The sequence below is a fragment of the Nelumbo nucifera genome, chromosome 5, assembly GCF_055504915.1.
Source record: "Nelumbo nucifera cultivar China Antique chromosome 5, China Antique-T2T, whole genome shotgun sequence".
Taxonomy (NCBI): domain Eukaryota; kingdom Viridiplantae; phylum Streptophyta; class Magnoliopsida; order Proteales; family Nelumbonaceae; genus Nelumbo; species Nelumbo nucifera.
Window position 1 is genome coordinate 84,996,099 of NC_142653.1, and position 19,498 is coordinate 85,015,596.

General features: G+C 39.6%; 1 protein-coding gene across 1 annotated transcript in view; it reads right to left on the reverse strand.

Moving 5' to 3' along the window:
- PECT1 (phosphorylethanolamine cytidylyltransferase 1) overlaps nucleotides 1-19,498 on the reverse strand; it is a 64,642-nt gene that overhangs the window by 34,392 nt on the left and 10,752 nt on the right. Inside the window, exon 4 of the mRNA XM_010280597.2 lies at nucleotides 16,318-16,389. Within this exon, the coding sequence (XP_010278899.1) occupies nucleotides 16,318-16,389 (72 nt within the window). The remainder of the gene's footprint in view (nucleotides 1-16,317; nucleotides 16,390-19,498) is intronic.

Here is a 19,498-nt window from a genome sequence, read left to right on the forward strand (position 1 = left end):
ACTTTCCCAATAAAGCTATATTCTTTCATCTGTCTTCCCAATTCCAAACCCCCCTAAATCATTCCTTCTACACACAAGTGACACAACTTCCCAATTCACTAAGTGATCTTTTTTTTCCTCTCGCCCAGCTCTCATAGGAAACCCCTCAGTTTTCTCTAGCTTATTTGCTACTGGTTCAGAGTACCATTTATTTCTTGAAAGATAATAAATTCATGAGGGAACAAATATAACAAGAAAGAAGCATGCATAATGTATACACATCCAATAGTAATGACAATTTTTAGGGGTGCAAATGGATTGGATCATGATCCGATCCAGTCTGAAGTCTGATCCTATATTGTAATATTTGGATATCCCTGTTTCAGATTTTCGGATCAGATCGGATTTGGATCACCCCCTATCCAATTCGAAAGGATCTGATCTGATATATATGTTATTTATTTATTTATATTATATATATATATGTATATATGTTATTAATTTATTTATAAATATGTTAATTATATTGCATTTTTGTAATTTTTATACTATTTATTTTTATGTAAAAACATGTATATATATTGATGAAAATAGTAGAAAAAATACTTGTATTTTTTGTTTGTCTTTATTTAAACAGTTATATTTTCTTTTCCTTTTAATAATTTATTAGATTTTATAAAAAAAAAAGTTAAATCGGATTGGATCGGATTCAGGTATGCGACATCTTGATCAGATTCGAATTCAAATCAATATTTATGAGATCCGATCGGACCTACAATGTTTCAGATCGGATTTGAATCCTATCCAATCTGTTTGTATCCCTACTCCCTAGAAATTTTCCCCATTAGACCGGGGCCCTGCCCCGCCCTACTTCGAATTGGGTGGGTTCCCCCAATCTTAAATGGGGATGGGTGGGGATAGGGAAAATATTTTTGTCCCAAACAAGGGACGGGATTTGCATTTAATTCCCCGGACCCGATGGTAAATTAGTAAAACATCCCTAGGTTTAATACAATGTTTTAAAACGCGAAAGCATGATGCAAGGCATTCCACTACCAAGAGGCATGAGGTGTAGTTCAGAACATAGCAGGCATAAGCCTCCTTAAGAGGAGAGGGATGAAGAGAAGGAGGAGGACGAGAGGGGGGGGGGGGGGGGGGGGGGGGGGGGAGGAAGAAGTTTTCTTTATTTTTAATAAAAACCTTTTATATTAAGAAGAATGAAGATGCATAGCACTAGTTGAAAGGGGGGTCTTGTCTTTCTTTTTCTCTTTTTCCTCTTCTCTTTCTTTCCTTTCTTTTCCTTTCCTTTTTTTCCTTTCTTCTTTTCTTTTTTTCTTGTTTTTCTAACTTTTTATATGAAATGTGCACGAGACGTAAGACGTAGACCTCTAGCACGTCTCATGAAAAAGGCATATAAGGTGTACGTCTCAAAGGTATCAGCACCTTTGGCATTACGCCTAAGGGCATTTTTGGGGTGCCTGGCCTGGAGGCGCACCTCCAAGTGTACGCCTCCACCATTTAAAAACTGGTTTAATATTAATTTTTAAAATATCACTAACTTTTCCCCAAATTCCTAAAATCCTAGGATCCTATAATTCTATTTCTAAAATACCCCCAAATTACCACAATCCAATTTCTAAAATACCCCCAAATTCCCATAATCCAATTTCTAAAATACCCCCAAATTCCCATAATACTATTTCAAAAATATCCTCAAATTAGATGTATTTTTAGGTGGTTGCTTGGGGCAAGAAAAATTTGAGGATTCCTTAGGGATGGAGAGTGGGTGCCCCGCTCCACCACCGGGTGCCGAGTGAGGACGGCGTAGAGTATCTTGGCTAGGGGGCAGGGACAAGAAGGGCTGCCGCGCCCCATTGCCACTCCTAACAACCAGAAAGTATTGTAGTTGGATTATTTGTTGATCCAGAAAAAAAAAATCATAAAGGATATTAGCACTTCACAATTAGATGTCTTTCAAGAATGAATCCGAAAAAGAGAATATGCTGCCTACATATCAGAGTGGTAGCTTCTTTAGTGATGTTTTATGCAGAAATGGAAAGAAACAAGGAAGAAGGAGAAGAGAGGTTAGGAACAAAGACAGGAAGGAAGTAAGGAACAGGGCGAGAAAGAGAGAGAGACAGACAGACAGGCAGACAAAGGGTTGAAGGTGTCTCCACCAAGAGAGAACTCTTGCTCAAATGCAGTAACACCAATAATAGCAGAAAATAGACTGAATTCAATACTTCATACCGACTCCAAACTGAAAGAGAACATAACTATGTATGGATAAATAAAGACCTTTTTTTATAAATAAATCTTATCCCACATGACTACCTAACCAACTAAATAAAATAAAATCTAAAAACATCATCTCATCCCTAGAATATTATCTTGGCATCTTAAATTCTGCAATATAGGCCTGGGTTGAAATATTAGGTGAGTAAGCACCACCAGGCCGTCAGTGACAGATTGGCTCCAACAAATGCCTAGTCCCAAAAGAAGATAACCAGACCTATCCTGCTATCCACTTGGGCTAGGCTTGGAGGTTTTGGTTGGACCATTGGTTGCATGCATCAGCTCCCATGACACGCTAGACCTTATCAAGTTAAAAGGTGGTTACACCTTTCATTGTTGGGCTCCAACAAGTCCTTTGTGGTTGTACTTGTATTCCTGACTTGAGAATCTTTCTTGGACATCCCCCAGCAGGGGAAGCACTGTTTAAGAATGAACCTTTGCCAAAAAAATCTAGGTAATTTTAAGTTGATCAAGGATAACATGTCAGACATAACCTAGGTCATCAAGAAAGATGTTAGTCATAATCATCAGCACTTCAGCAGAACATTACACCATAGCTCTTCTTCAAAGTTCCATAATGTGAAGATCACCAAGCATCTTGTTGCAACACCCAAGAATTGGTTTCAAACCTATGTAACATCATATGGAGTGGGGTACTTTTAATCTTTCAACCCAAGTCATCTAATAGTTACTCATGAAGAAACATTTAACTTCGTTCCCACCATCAATGACCATATCGATTAATATTTTTCCACAACATACCCAAGTACAAAAAGAAATGATGATTCATTTGCAATCTTCCTATATAATGGTAAACATGAAAGATGACTTCTAAATAAGCATTGACTTTGTATTACAGGACTCTTATTATTCTATAAATTCCCATTTTTCCTTGGCATGCTTTTTAATGAGATATAGCTAACTAAAGAATTTGGCCGGAAACTATGGGAAGAAAGGAACAGGAGGATTCTCAATAAGAAGAGCAGACCCAAGGAGGAAACCATTGATACCATAAAGATAAAAGTTGCACATTGGATAGAGACAATGGAAGTCTTTCAAGCTTACTCAGTGAATGATATAGTTAGAATTTGGACGAAAGTGACACAATCCGCTCAAGAAAAGGAAAGGGTAATCATGGAATGGAAACCTCCAGCAATCGACTTTGTAAAACTAAGAGGCAATTGATGAAACAATAGAGGTTGAAATGGAGTTTGAATTTGCAATGAAATGGAGGGAGGAAGCAGGGACTGAGGCCAAAAACTTTCTGTTCGAGGAAACTAGAAGCAGAGGAAAAGACTCTCTAAAGATCAAAGAAGGAAGACGAGAAACTGTGTTTCTGGAGATTGATGCAGTAAGCTGGTTCAAAGGCTTTGTAGATGGAGCAACACAGTCGGTGAAACATCCAGGATGGAAGAACACCTTGAAGGTGGAAGAAAGGCTCTATCAGGTTGAACAAAGAAGAAATGTAGAGGGATGGTTCCTAATGCTAACTGTTGAAAGTCAGTTTTGTGCTGGTTTAGTAGTTGTTTTATGTCAATTGCTAGATAGTAAGTGGGGATACAGTTATGTTGGGTCCATTATTTATTTTTTCTTCAAGTCTTTTATGTGTTTTTTAGTGTTTGCCGCCCTATAAGGGCATAGTAGTCATTGTACTCTTATAATTCTAATATAAATATTAAGTGAAGGGGCGGCAAGATACAGCTCTCTTTTCTTTCTCAAGTTCTCTTCTTCTCTTCTTCAAGAAAATACTTTTTCTTTCATAATTTTTTAATTCAGCAGTGTTCTACTTGGTAACAGAGCTTTGGCTAGGGTTCTTGAAGTTTTCTCATGCAGCCCTAGACCAGTCGACTGCATGAAGTGAAAAAGGGCCGATCGATCTACTACAAATTGCCCAGTTCTTGGTTTTTTTAGTGGGATCTAGTCATCAGGAAGGTGATCTACTTTTCAGCATCAAAATCAGGAAGAACTGGAGTACTAGGAAGAGTCCTAGAAAAGTTGGACTCTTGACTTTTGATCTGATCTTGGGCACTCAAATATCATTGGATTTCTCTTGTTTTTCTGTAGGGGGCGGTTAGGTTTTTGGAGTTTTCTTGGCCTCCTGGAGTGGCCGATTCACTTTTCTCTCTGGTGGGAGACAGTGGGAGGAGAGAGATTTCTCTTCAGATAGGGTTTTCTTCTTTTGGAAGGGTTTGTTCCTGTGTATGAGATCGAATTGCTCTTGGAGGCTCTCAACCTATTTTTTTTCTTACTGTTGAACTGAAGTAAGATGGAGAGTTGGAGTACCAAGCTGAAATCCACCGGTACCATGGGACTAGGCATTGGAGGTAGTAGTCCTATTTTTGGGTCTGGAATCATTACTACAATGAAGTTTGATGGTACAAATTATTTAGAATGGGCACAATCAACTAAGATGGCTATTGGTGCCCGTGGAAAATTAGGGTACATCACTAGGGAGGAGAAGAAACCTAATACAGATTCTTCTCGATGGGTACAGGAGAATTACATGGTGATGTCCTGGTGGTGTAATTCTATGTTACCTCACATTGGCAAAAATTTTCTATGGGCTAATACTGCAAAGGAGATTTGGGATGGAGTGACTGAAACCTATTCTCAGAAGCAGAACGTAGCCAGAGCCTATCAGTTACGGAATTAGGTGATTAGTATAAAACAGGGAGATAAATCCCTTGCCGTGTATTTTTCCATGCTAAAAACCCTTTGGCAAGAGATAGATCACTTATAAACTGTGGTGTGGGAAAGTATAAATGATGCAGCAACCTATCAGAAACTGGTAGAGAAAAATGGGGTTTTTGAGTTCTTGGCAAGGCTAAACCCTAAATTCGACATTGCTAGGCAGCATATCCTTTCTAGAGAGAGTGTGACACTCTCTCAAGCCTATGCCATTGTTTCTGGAGAGGAGAGTAGGAGAAATGTCATGCTGAGACAGCCTAGGTTTGACCAGTCTGCTATGGTTAGTACAACCAAACCTAAGCCAAATGGAAACAAGGGGAGCAGTGAGACTAGGAGGGAGGATAAGAAGGACTTAGTGAGTGATTATTGTAAGAAGCCTAAGCATACCAGAGACACTTGTTGGAAACTCCATCCACATCTCATACCTGCTCAGATCAAGAACAAGAAGGGAAATGCAATGTGGCCACTACAGGAGACTCTTCTTCACCCCCCCCCCCCTTTAACAAACTGATTGGGAGTCCATTGCAGTAGCAGCTGTTAGAACAGAACTGGAGAGGTTTGGACAGCTTATGAGTAAAAAAGATGCAACTAGTTCTAGCCCTTCAGATGGACAGCAGAGTACAAGAGCCAACTATACCACTTCTTTTGCTCATATAGGTAGTTCATATGCAACTACAAATTTTGCATCCACTTCAGATAAGGAGGGACCTCCCTGGATTATAGACTCAAGAGCATCTGAGCACATGACTAATAAACCTACCCTTTCTAGTTCTATAGCAGATGGTTTTCATATTCCCATTGCTTGGAAGGGGACAGTAAGAGTGACCAATGACATTACTTTATCTTTTGTCTTACATGTCCCTAGACTTCATACCAACCTTCTTTTTGTTAGTTCTTTGACAAAAAAATTGAATTGTTCAGTGACCTTCATTCCTGGTAATTGTGTTTTGCAGGATTTAGAGTCAAAGAAGATGATTGGGAGTGGTCGAAACGTGAATGGAATCTATCTTCTAGATGAGATCCCGAAACATTAGAGCCACCATGTTAGCAGCAGTAGTAGTAGTGGATTAGAGTCAGTGAGTCAGACTATGCTCTGGCATAATCGGTTGGGTCATCTTTCCTTTAGTTCATTAAAATTCCTTTTTCCAAAGTTGTTTGAGCCAATCTAGTTATCTACCTTAGAGTGTGAGAGTTGTCAGTTGGAAAAACATTGTAGACATTCTTTTTACCAAGTAATAAAAGAAGTGCTTTTGCTTTTGATGTTATTCACTGATGTATGGGGCCCATATCATATTCCTTCCGTGGGTAGCTATCATTATTTCCTCTTGTTTGTGGATGAATATACACGGTATTCTTAGGCATATTTGATGAGATCCCATGATGAGGTTCCTAACTTGGTATGATAGTTCCACCATATGGTTCTCACACAATTTAAAGTAAGAACTAAGGCCTTCAGATCAAATAATGCCAGAGCATATTTTGAGAAGGATTTGACCACATATCTTTTGAAACATGGTATAATTCATCAGAGTAGTTGTGCATATACACCACAACAGAATGGAGTAGTAGAACATAAACACATTGTGGAGGTGGCAAGAAATCTTATGGTGTGTGCTTCAGTTCCTATTCATTTCTGGGGAGATGCAGTTCTTACAGCCGTACACTTGATTAATCGAGTTCCTTCACGTACTTTGGGGTTTAAGGTAACATTCAGTCCTCTTTTTCTAGATGGGGAGATGTTTCGCACACCTCTGAGGGTTTTTAGGTGTGTTTCCTTTGTTCACATTCTTGGCCCTCATCGCAAGAAATTGGATCCTAAGGCCAAGAAATGTGTTTTCCTTGGGTATGCTCAAAACCAAAAAGGATATTGTTGTTATGACCCTATGTCGAGGAGCAGATTTGTCGCTATGGATGTTACTTTTATTGAGTCTACCTTTTTCTCGAGTGGTTCTCCTTAGGAGGAGAGTCTTGGGGAGGAGAACTCACAATCTGTTCCTCTTCCTATTTCCTTTGTGCCCCAGTTTTACCAGCAACACCTCCATCAGTTCCATTACCTGAGCCACTACGGGCAGCCTCACAGCACTATCAACACTGCCAGACGATGGTTGACTCCACACAGTCTCAACCAGTAGAACCTGCACCACTTTCCATCAGTACTTCTGAGGCTCCAGATTAAGCAGATACAGTTCCAGGTATTCCCCTTAAGCCTAAGCTTGTTATTTTTTCTGGTGATAATGTTCATGTACCTAACACTATTGTTGCAATTGATCCCATTGACCTTGATCTTCCCATTGTACTTCAAAATGGGAAGAAAAAGTGTACAGCCCATTGCATTTCAAACCATCTCTCCTGTAGTGCCTTATCACCCTCCTACCGAGCTTTCCTTTTTTCCCTGGATTTTGTGTCTTTACTCAGAAATGTTACTAAGGCTTTCTCCAAACCCGAGTGGAAAACAGCCATGCAAGAAGAGATGGAAGCCTTGGTTAAAAACCAAACTTGGGAAATCGTTGATCTTCCTCCAGACAAGGAGACAATCAGGTGTAGATGAGTGTTCACTGTGAAGTACAGGGCCGATGGCAGGATAGAGAGGTACAAGGCAAGGTTGGTTGCAAAAGGGTATACTCAGACCTATGGCATTGATTATCTAGAAACCTTTGCACCGATTGCTAAGATGAGTTAAGTCTGTATCCTCTTGTCTCTAGCAGCCACCTATTCATGGCCCCTATTTCATTTTGATGTTAAAAATGCATTCCTCAATGGTGATTTGCAGGAGGTCTATATGGACATTCCAACAGGTCTTTATGAAAATGTTGGTAAAGGAAAGGTTTGTAAATTGAGAAAATCATTGTATGGCCTGAAACAATCACGTAGGGCTTGGTATGATAGGTTCAGAGGGGCACTTACCCGGTTTGGGTACACACAAACCCAGTCTGATCACAACCTCTTTGTGAAGAGGAGAGATGCACTTGTGTCAATTCTGGTTGTGTATGTGGATGATATAGTGGTTACAGAAAATGATCTGAAGAAGATTGATGCTCTCAAAAAATCATTGCGCAAGAATTTGAGATCAAAGATCTTGGTGAGCTCAAATACTTCTTGGGGATTGAAGTTGCAAGGTCCAAGCATGGAATCTTCATTTCTCAGAGAAAGTATGTACTAGACCTACTGCGAGAGACTAGGAAGTTGGGAACCAAACCAGCTGACACTCTTATTGACCCAAATCATAGAATTAATGTTGTGGATGGTGAATTGGTAAAGGATGTGGAGAGATATCAAAGAATGGTGGACCGACTGTTATATTTGTATATGACACAACCAGATATTTCCTTTGTCGTCAGTGTTGTGAACTAGTACATGCATGCACCTCGGATTCAACACTAGGAAGCTATTGAGAGAATATTTGCATACCTAAGAAGCACCCCAGCAGAGGTATCCTTTTCTCAGATCATGAAAACTTGAAGTTGGAATCTTATACAGATGCGGACTGGGCAAGTTGTTTAGATGACGGGAGATCTACATCAGGAGTATGTACCTTTGTAGGTGGAAACTTGATCTCATGGAAGAGTAAAAAACAAGCAGTTGTGGCTAGGTCAAGTGCAGAGGCTGAATATAGATCCATGGCTCATGGTGTCTCAGAACTACTTTGGATTAAATCCCTATTGAGCGAGATTGGGGTAAAAGCAAAGGAACCTATGATGCTATACTATGACAATCAAGCTGCAATCAATATTACCCACAATCCAATTCAACATGACAAGACAAAACACATTGAAGTTGTTAGGCACTTCATAAGAGAAAGGGTAACAACCGAAGAAGTTTTCTTGCCTTATGTCTCTTCAGAGTTGTAGCTGGCTGATGTCCTCACTAAAGGGGTTGCAAAGAACAAGCTTGAACATGATTTACGCAAGTTGGGAATGTGTGACATTTACTCCCAACTTGAGGGGGAGTGTTGAAGATTTAGTCAGTTTTGTGCTATTTTAGGAGTAGTTGTTTTGTGTTAATTGTTAGATAAGAAGTGGGGACCACGCAATTATGTTGGGTCCATTATTTATTTTTTCTTTAAGCCTTTTATGTGTTTTTTTAGTGTTTGCCACCTATAAGGGCATAATAGTCATTGTACTCTTCTTATATTTCTAATATAAATATTAAGTAAAGGGGGCAGCAATATACAGCCCTCTTTTCTTTCTCAACTTCTCTTCTCTCTTTCTTCTCTTCTTCAAGAAAATACTATTTCTTTCATAAATTTTTAATTCAGCAGTTTTTTTTTTATCAATAACACTTTCATTAATTCATCAGTAGAAAATTTACAAGTGGAAGACAAACACACTTATCTTCCAAGAGTCACAAAGAACTTCAAGAAATGAAAAAAGAAAAAACAAAGATACAAATACAGCAGTTTTCTACTCTAACAAAACAGTTTGGTCGACGACAAAGACAAGTAATATCCCAGAAAGCAGAAATAGCTCAGGTTGGAAAGCTATAGCAGGGCAGCTAGAGGAGTATATGAGAAGATTGATTGAAACTAAGGCCCCATTTGGTTCACTGGAATAGCGGTCTGGAATCGGAATCAAAATGGGTCATTCCGATTCCAACTGTTTGGTTGGGCGGAATTGAAATCCCATTCCCATTCCTGCTGGAATGGCATTCCCCCATTTGAGAGAATGGCCATTCCCTGTCCCTCTCCTGGGAATGAAATCTCATTCCTGCTGATTCCAATTCCCATTCCCATTCCTGTCTAAACCAAACAGACTATGAGAATGGACCATTCCGATTCCGATTCCAATTCTGAAGGACTCCGATTCCAACTGCGAACCAAACAGACCCTAAAAAACTTGAACAAAAGATAGAAGAAGGAGATAGCCCACGGAAAAGCAAGGAGCTAAACTGGCAGAAAATAGAAGAGATAAAGAAAGAGAGATCAGAACAGAAGCTACCTCTGGTCTACTTTACGATAGCTCCAAGAATGGCTGTAAATCTAGGGAGTGACAACTGGGAGGAAAAAATGGTAGTTTCAATGAAGAACAAAGTTAAAGATTGGAAGGAGATTTTGAAAGCTAATGCGAGTAAGTTACAACTAAAAGATATGTTACTGCTTACGCCATTTGAACCTAACAAAGCCATTCTGGCAGTTGGAAGTGCTAATCTCAGCTTCTGTACAGTGGAGATCACTGAGGGACTAGCTATGATCGAAAACTGGTGCCTTGCTTGCAACAAGAAGAATGCAAAGGAAAGAAGCACCATTTTGAAGATTTTCGGCCTCCCCTTCAACCTGTGATCAGAACCCAACCTAAAGAAAGTAGCAATAGCCTGTGGAAAGGTCCTGGAAGCATGAACATAGTAGACCTTCACGCAGCAAGAATCAGAGTTGCAAGTGTCAAGCCAGAAGCAATCCCCTGTTCAGATGATCTACTGGTTGATGGAGTTTAGTGCAAAACCTAGGCTGCAACGGAAGCAGAAGCACTGTTCTGGAGTTGTGGAAACAAGGTAGAAGATGAAACTGACCTGGCCAGGTGAATACCATGTAGTGGGGAAGAAGTGGAAAGTAGAGATAATGTGGCAGCAAAAAAAATATCACAGAAGGGTAAGAGTCCTTAGAAGAAAGGAAGGTGGAGGTTTATGAAGAAAGGAATTAATTCAAACCAAGGGCTGTAATGGGATAAAGCGAGGAAAATTTAATGGCTGCGAGAAAATCTTATGTAAAGGTGACATCAGAAGGGACAGTTGGCTTGGGGGCTCGAATGAACTGAGTGACTAATGGCCTAGATTGGAGAACCCAGAGTGAAATGACCCTTTTCTTAAACCAGCCTGCTGGTTCAGCCTTCCAAGTGGTAGATCATAATGATGATCTATCACCTTCTCTTTTCCCTGTAACAGGGGAACCTGTAGCCACGGGCAAAGTGGAGAAGTAATGCCAATGTGGAGAGACATCCTCATCTACTTCAATCCAGAAAGTTTCAAACCTGGTATGGAAGTCGAGGCAAGAGTTGTTGTCTACAACCCCAGAGAAACCCAACCCAAGATGCAATAGGAAGAAAGGGGAAGAAGATGAAGATTCTAGCGATTGGAGTGATTCACAGTTCACCATCATTCGTAGAAGCGTTAACAGTTCCAAAGCTAGTAAAAGATGGGATGATGAGCAGTTTGGGATGGAGTTGCTTTTTGAAGAGGCTTCAACTGCAGGCTTAAAAACTGTGCCCAATGAAGCAAGAACGCAACAGCTGCAAACAGACTTCAATACCCCTACGGACAAGGGTGGGTCGAGTGTATGGCCAAATCAAGAGCGAGGCTGTGAGGGCAGGTTATCAGTGGAGTTGGGCTGAATCATGAGCCGAGCTTAACAATAGAAGCAGGCTTGTGAAAGTGTTGAGCAGGAAGTTTCCTTCCGCTCTCCCTTTCACCTGTTTTTTCTCCTACTCCATTGTTTTGGAGATTATGGAGAAATTGATTTTTGGAGATAGAAGATGAAAATTAAACAGAGGCTGCATCAATTATTGCCATTATTCGACTCTGATTAATGGACTGTCAAGAGACTTCTTTCCAACAAAGAGGGGTCCGAGGCAAGGGGACCCCCTCTCTCCTATGCTCTTCATTATGGAGGTTGATGTGTTAAGTTGAATGATAACAAAGGCAGATGAAAGTAATTTCCTAAGGGGATGAAGAGTAGGGAGGCAGGAAGTGATTGTGACAACTCTTTACAGATGATATTATCATTTTCTGTGAGGAAGGAATTGACAATTAGTGGAGGAATTTAAACTTGGGGAAGAGTTTTTGGTTGGGATAAATTCACAAGAGGAGGTAGAAGCACTGGCTGAATGTTTGGGGTGTCAATTAGATTCTTGGCCCTCAACCTATTTAGATTTACCCCTAAGTGGAAACCCAAATTCTGAATTTTTTGAAAACCGGTTTTGGAGAAATTTGCAAAGAAGCTTGCAGTTTGGAAGAGAAGTTATATTTCTTTAGGGGGAAGGATTATTTTGATTAAATAGATTCTGGAAAATCTTCCAACCTATTTTCTTTCCACTTTCCAAATCCCAACCAAAGTAGCAAGGAAGCTAGAGAAAATCATGAGAGATTTCATTTGGGAACCGAGGGAAGAAAGGAAAGATCACTTAGTGAAGTGGGAAAGTGTGTAGACCAAAGAGCCAAGGGGGATTACGTTTAGGAAATTTGATACACAGGAACAATGCTCTACTTGGAAAATGGTCATGGCACTTGTGACTTGCCTCAAGAGAATGAGAGTTTGTGGCACAAAGTCATAGTAAGCAATCATGGTGCTTCAGGCAATGGATGCAATGCAAAGGTCTAGCCTCTTTCTTCAGCCCCTTTTCATTGGAAAGCCATTAACGAGGTCATAGTAAGCATAGGAACAATGCTCTACTTGGAAAATGGTCATGGCACTTGTGACTTGCCTCGAGAGAATGAGAGTTTGTGGCACAAAGTCATAGTAAGCAATCATGGTGCTTCAGGCAATGGATGCAATGCAAAGGTGTAGCCTCTTTCTTCAGCCCCTTTTCCTTGGAAAGCCATTAACAAGGTACTTCCTACCTTCCTAAGTTTCACAAAATTTAATGTGAGAAATGGCAATAAATCCATTTTTTGGAAGATATTTGGTTGGGAGGTACCCCTTAAAATCTCAACTCCCTTTGCTCTTTTCTCTTTCTAGACTTCAAAAGAAGCCTACTGATTGTTTCTAGAGCCTCTCCTCTTTAGGTTTCAACTGGGACTTTGGTCTTGGAAGGGGCTTAAGGGATAAAGAATGTGAGCTTGCGATATATTTGAAAGATAAATTACGGTCAGTCTTCCTGGATTCAAGGGTGGAATGACAATAGAATCTGGATACTACACCATCCGGGTCATTCTCATATGCTTCTTTCTTTGTCTCACTAGTTTCCTTGGAGTTAGGGGGAGGATTTTTTTCCTTCGGAAGAGATTTGGAGCAAGCCTATTCCTCCAAAAGTCCAAGCCTTCTGCTGGGAATTTTTCCAAGGAAAGATAAATACCTGTTATGTGCTTCAAAGAAGAAGGCCAAACAAATGTCTGCCCCCTCATATGTGTATCTTATGTAAGGAAAATGGTGAAACAACCACTTACTTATTTTGCTCGTTTGCAAATTGTGTTCGGTTGTCCATCTCTTCTCTCTTTGGCTGCAAGTGGGACCCCCCACAGGACTGTACTACTTTGTTCAGCCCAAGTTTCTTTAGGCAAGCAAAAAAGAGAGGAAGATTATTATGGAAGACAGCTAAGGCAGCAACTATCTGGACAATCTAGGAAGAAATAAATGAAAGACTGTTCAAAAAAAAAGTAAAGGAGAACAGAGGATATTGTTTAAGGCATAAAGATCAAACGGCAAACTGGGTAGAATCCTTAGAAGCTTTCAAACCGGTTTCAGTGGATGTCATTATCAGAGTTTAGTATGAATTAGCAAATTCAGCTACTATGAAAGACAAAGTAGTTTTGCACTGGAAGCCTCTTCAGCCAAACAGAATAAAGTTTAACCTTGATAAAAGCTCTCTAGGATATCTCCGGCTATTAGGAATTGGAGGAGTGTTCAGGGGTGATGCAGGGAAAGCAGTAATCGTGTTCTCAGGGCCGATAGGAGATGGGGACTCTATAAGAGAAGAAATAACAGCTTTACAATTTATATCAAGGTCTGAAACTAGAAAAGCAGTGAGGGTTTAGGAATCTGGAGAAAGAAGGTAATTCAAAACTAGTAATTTCTTGGATGAATGACAGCAGTCCAGGTCTGTGGAAGTTTAGATAGCTAATCAGAGAAATAAAGAGTTTGGCAAAGTATCTTGAGGCAAGCTTCAACTGGGTTAAGAGAATAGAAAATGGGATGGCTGATACTTTGGCAAAACAAGGGGTGTATAGGGACCAACTCTTTTGGGCTGATTTGGGTTAACTTTGTAATTTGTAATAAGCTCTGGCTCTCATATGTCCTAAACTGTCTTAAATCTGTACTTAAACTTCATTTCTAATGAAATGCATATTGATTACTGATAAAAAAACAAACAAACTTTGTAAAACTAAATTTTGATGGGAGGTCTTTAGGTATTCAAAGGATGGTGGGTAATAGGATGTGTATTTCGGGGCTCATCTGGCAAGGCGTTGGCTTTGTATTTGGACCCTATAGAATGAGGTGAATCACTGACAGCTGAATTGATGGCACTACTGCATGGGCATGGGCTATGGTTTGCAAAGCAGTTTGGGTTCCAGCAATTGGAGGAAGAGGAGTCCCAAGTGGTTATTTCCTGGACAAGATGCAATAAGCCAATAATCAAATTCTTTGCATCTATAGGCATACATTTAGGGAAATTGAAAGCCTATCAAGGGAGCTAAGCATTGCATCTAAGTGGGTAGAAAAATTATGAATGGGAGGGTGGATGCTCCACCAAAACAAGGGTTTAATAGGCAACAAATGTTTTGGGCAAAAATGTAACATTTTTGTATTATGGGATGGCTGAATGCTCCCATAATAGGCAACAAATGTTTCTTTAACTTGAATATATAATAAAATCTTCTTTCCAGGTATGTTGGATGGACCAAAATGTTGGGCAGTCAAGAAACAACATGTTCAGAAAATGAGTATTGCAGAAATGTGAATACTGAGATGGATGAGGGGAAAAACTAGAAAGGATAGGATCAAGAATGAAGTCATCCATAGAAACCTAGGTGTAGCTCCAATAAGTGATAAAATGAGAGAGTGAGCTAAGATGGTTTGGTCACATGCATAGAAGACCACCAACAGCGCCAATTAGAAGAAGTGATTTGTTACAAAAAAGCTAGAGCTAGGGGTAGACCAAAAAGGCCGTGGGTAGAAGTAGTAAGAAATGATTTAAGCACTAATAATTTAACAGTGGATACGGTTTTAAATAGAACAGATTGGCAAAACAGGATTCATGTAGCCAACCCCATAAAGTTGTGCAAGGCAAGGATGATGATGATGATGATTTAATAAAATCTTCTTTGCTGATCAAAAAAAAAAATATGCATGATCAAATTATGCCTAAGAGAAAAACAATTCTCACAAGGTTCCGTGAAATCTATCAAAACCAGGCTGTTGGGAGATTATTTCAATCAATACATGGACCTTTTCATCCTGCAGCCTTTCCATAAACCAATTTCATTATAAAATCCAGGTCATAGTCATATAGACTTCTTCATACAAGTCCCCATTCAAGAATGCACTTTTCACATCAAATTGATATAACGGACAATCATAAGATGATTAGAGAGAAAGTAACTTTGATTAATTTCATTTTTTCCACTGGTGCAAGCGCCATGCATCTGCTTATAGCCCTTTGCTAACAAATACCAGTTGTGCCTAGTACATATGAATAGAGATCTACCATGTATTTAATAGCAAATATGCACTTGCATTCAACCAGTTCTTTCCCACTTGACAAATCTACAAAACCTCAAGTCTGATTCTTACCAAGGCATATCAGTCTGCGTAGCTACATTTCACTGAGGTTTGGATGGTGATTCTAACACTATCCTAGAAATAAGCTCAGAGGAAAAGGATGCAAGGAAAGATATATAGGAAGGAAATGAATAATCATAAGATAGGTGTTAAAAGACGCAGTGTGCAATAGATGAATTCCACTTACCTTTTCTCAAGAAGACAGAAAGGTCAAGGTCATTGAAATCAATGGACTGGGGTAAAAGATGTATCTGCACCTAGTAACCAATGGTGATTGGAAGTGGCTAATAATCAACTTCAACCTTAGTCCTTGATACACTTGTAACTCTATTTGTGGACTTTGAGCTGTAGTAGGAACAAAAGTAGGGTCATCATCATCATCTAAGCCTTATCTCTACCAATAGGGGTCAGCTACATGAATCCTAGACTTGCATGTGCTCTACACAAAATTCTCTAGATCCTGCTCTGACAACTTGTTTGTGACAAACAAGAAAAAATAAATAATTTACTAGTTGAATCAGAAAGAGAAAAGAAAATCAAGAAAATTACATATATATCTTGTGATTATCATCTCCTTTTCTATTATAAATGATAAAAATTACATATATATGCATGCATCTAGTATATCATAAAACTTAATATCTCAAAAAGACTTAAGGGCTTATATTTTACATGGAACTAAAGAAAAAGGAAAAAAGCCAACAGTAAACAAAATTAAGCTCAAATGCATGCAACATAGAGAAAAATGTTTACCAAGATCATATAGGCAAATAGCTTGATAACAATAAGTAGGAATTGGGTATAGACTATTATTATAATTAGGATAACTTTTATTAATTTATCAGGCTTAAACATTAATGACAATAGACTTTCAGACTGACCATTCATCTTCTAGTGTATCAGCCATACAACCAAGTGGGAATTGGGTATACCTCTACATGTCCTGCATGAAAAAGATCAAATGCACCATCTATATAAACTATACGAGCATCGGGTCCTGGGCCCTGCAACCACAAGCATGGAAATGTTTCACAATACAGTTAATAGATAAAATCACTGGAAACACCAGTGGTCAAAATCTTATATTAAATAACAAAAATTCTCAAATCAAATTTTTAAGGTACTTATTTGGGGGATAAGAAAGGAGAACCCACAAAGTCAGGACAAAATCCAAACCAACAAGGATCAACTGAACAACACAACCAACATAACCAGCTAGCAAAACCAAAACGACAATAAACAAATCAATGTATGAGGGGTCAACTCTAACCCAACCCGAAGTAAGGTTGGGTTCATGAATTTCAACCCTAACCCGAGCATCAACCAAGCCCAAGTTGCAGCCTTACTTCATTCCAAGCTCTTAATATATCAGTCACTGTAAAGTTTTGGAAGAAATCTAGAGTTTTTATCCAGTACACAACTTTTACTTTTATTATTTCCACCAAATCCTCCTTTGACCTATGCCTCTCAGTGAAGATTCTTGCATTTCTTTCCTCCCAAATGGTCCAGACTATCTGCCTCTCTTTGTTGGTTGCCTAAGGAAGAGTTTTGACATACGAGACTCACAACATCTTGGGGAGATATCCACCTGCAACCAAAAAGAGAACAAAAAGACTCCCAAATAAAAAGCACAGAAGGACAAGAGATTAATAAGTGGGATAGGGTTTCACCATTTGCAAAGCAAAGAAAAAGCACACATGTGGGAAAAGGCATTTATTCGGCATCCTCTTTTGAAGCATGTCACAGATGTTCACCTTCCCAAGAAAAACCTCCCAACACAGCACTTGAACTTTAGATGGTAAGAACTCACTCCAAATCTCTTTTACCGGGAAATTCTCCCCCACAGTTAAAGGTTGCAAGAGTGAATTGAAGAACGAAGCACAAGTAAAGAAACCATCAAGGGATGAAGACCAGACTCTAGTGTCCACCATAGTTGAATCAAGAAGGCTGACTTGAGTTTATCCAACAAGAGAATAAGAGTCACACACCCGTTGTCCCCCAACCCTCTTCTAAAGCCAAAAATCCCAACTCAAGCCAGAAGGAGAGAAGGTGACAAATCTCAAGATAGGTTGATGCTGTAGTCTAACACTAAACAAAGGCTTGGGAAAAGGGAAGTGAGAGGAGTGTCAACCATTCATAGATCTTCCTAGAAAAGAACCCTCAACCCACACCCAACATCAAGCCTAATAAAGTATATAAAAGTTGGGTATACCTCATAAATTGCTTTCCAAGGAGAGCTTGAGGTTGAAGAAGGGGCTACCATTTTTTCTGAAGATAAGTAAAAATTATATTAAAACAAAAAAAACAGGATGCAAGGTGATAAGAAATTACCCAGATGAACAGGAAAAACACCCAACAACTGATTAAGACATCCAAATATGCCAAACCATCCAACAAATCCAACCCTCAAAAAACCAAACCCATACAAAGTGAAAAGAAACAACACAAGAACAACAAAACTCAAAATCCAAAACCCATACAAAAACCAAAGCAAAATAAAACCAACCCCACCCTAAACCCCAAGTGAGAAACAAAACCCCCAAAGGACTCCGAAACAACAATCAACTTAATCATTTTGATTTGTCTTCTGACTGCACTTTTGTGTTTCCCTACCTTCTTGTTAGGTCCAATGCCAAACATACCTCCTTTATCCTTGCAAAAACCTTTGAGACTGGTAACTGCTGATGGCTTCTCTTAATCTTCTAACTTTTGAGCCTTCTAACTGTATTTAAAGTTCCAACAGCTTCTTCCATCTTCTCCTCTGATTTTTTACCCCTATCTGGAACAACCACCCCCTCCAAATCCTCTTCCTACTCCTTGATGTTATCCTCCATGCCTGTTAGGCTTTTCCATCCCCTGAAATATGAAATTACTTGAGTTGCAATTAACCAATGCATCAACTTTATTATTTTTCTCCCCATTTCTTTCCATTTCCTTGTTCACTACTCTTCCAATGTCACAAGTTACCTCCACCTTATGTGTATCATCTATCACTATGTCGTCCTCACTTACCTCCCTGAAGTCCTCCCCTAACTCCACTTTCAGTGCCCTTTCTCTGTTTCCTTCTAAAGGAAAAGTTTTGTATCTTTTCCTATTAAACATTCTGACCCCACCCCCTCGTTTCCCCCTCCCTCATTCCCTGCTCCTTTCTCCCTTTCCTTCTCCTCCACTAAACCATTATCCCCTTTCCTTCCTTTGTTCCTTCCCACGTCCTCCCTCATTCCCTGCTCTTTTCTTCCTTATTGATTTTCTATATAATCGATAAATTCTTCTTCCTAGGGAAGAACTTTGCTTTTCTCCAGATGAATCCTTCTGCATCGCTAATAGCCTCTTCATTGACCTCCTTCTCTATCGACCCCTCTTCATCCACTGCATTACCTGCTCGATCATCTAATCTTTCAGCACCTTCTGCCATCCCTTACATCACATTCAAGCTACCCAACTTAGTAATTTTAAAACTGTTATTTTGTTTACTCCAATAATAACACGTTAAAACTTGGGCATCCCCTCCAAAGTCATTGGGCCCATTCTTCGGCCCAAAATTAATAAACTCAAGATTCTTGGGCCCATCATTGAAAACTTATCCTAAATTTGAATATATCCTTCTCGAGTTGTCTTCTTCAATTTTCCCACCTGCTCCCCACTACCACCACGTGTTGGGCAATCATCATCAGGACTTGCCAAGTGTACATGCCCTTTCTCCTAGGATGCATGTTCCCTTTCTATTCCATTTTCTACAAACCCCCCTTGCTCGTTCTCAACACTAATAAGGTCCTATTTTGGAAACATGGCCAGTGATTTATTTTGCCTCAAACACTTAAACTCCGCTACCCCTTCAGTCTCTCCCTCTTCCTTCGTTCCTTCCACTTTAATTGTGCCACGTGGATTCCACCAAATCCTCTCAGCATCGTCTTCAACCTCTTTCCTTCCAGACGAGAGAGACTCTTCAGTTTCCAACTCCACTCAAAGCCTCCATCATCTTCCTCCATCGAAGATATTGATTGAGCGAGGAATTCTATCCATATTGGCACCAGCAATTCTCATCTTTACTGCATCGAGGTCGCCTATGTAAACGTCTTCAAGGACTCCTCCACAGACTGCTGTTAACTGAAA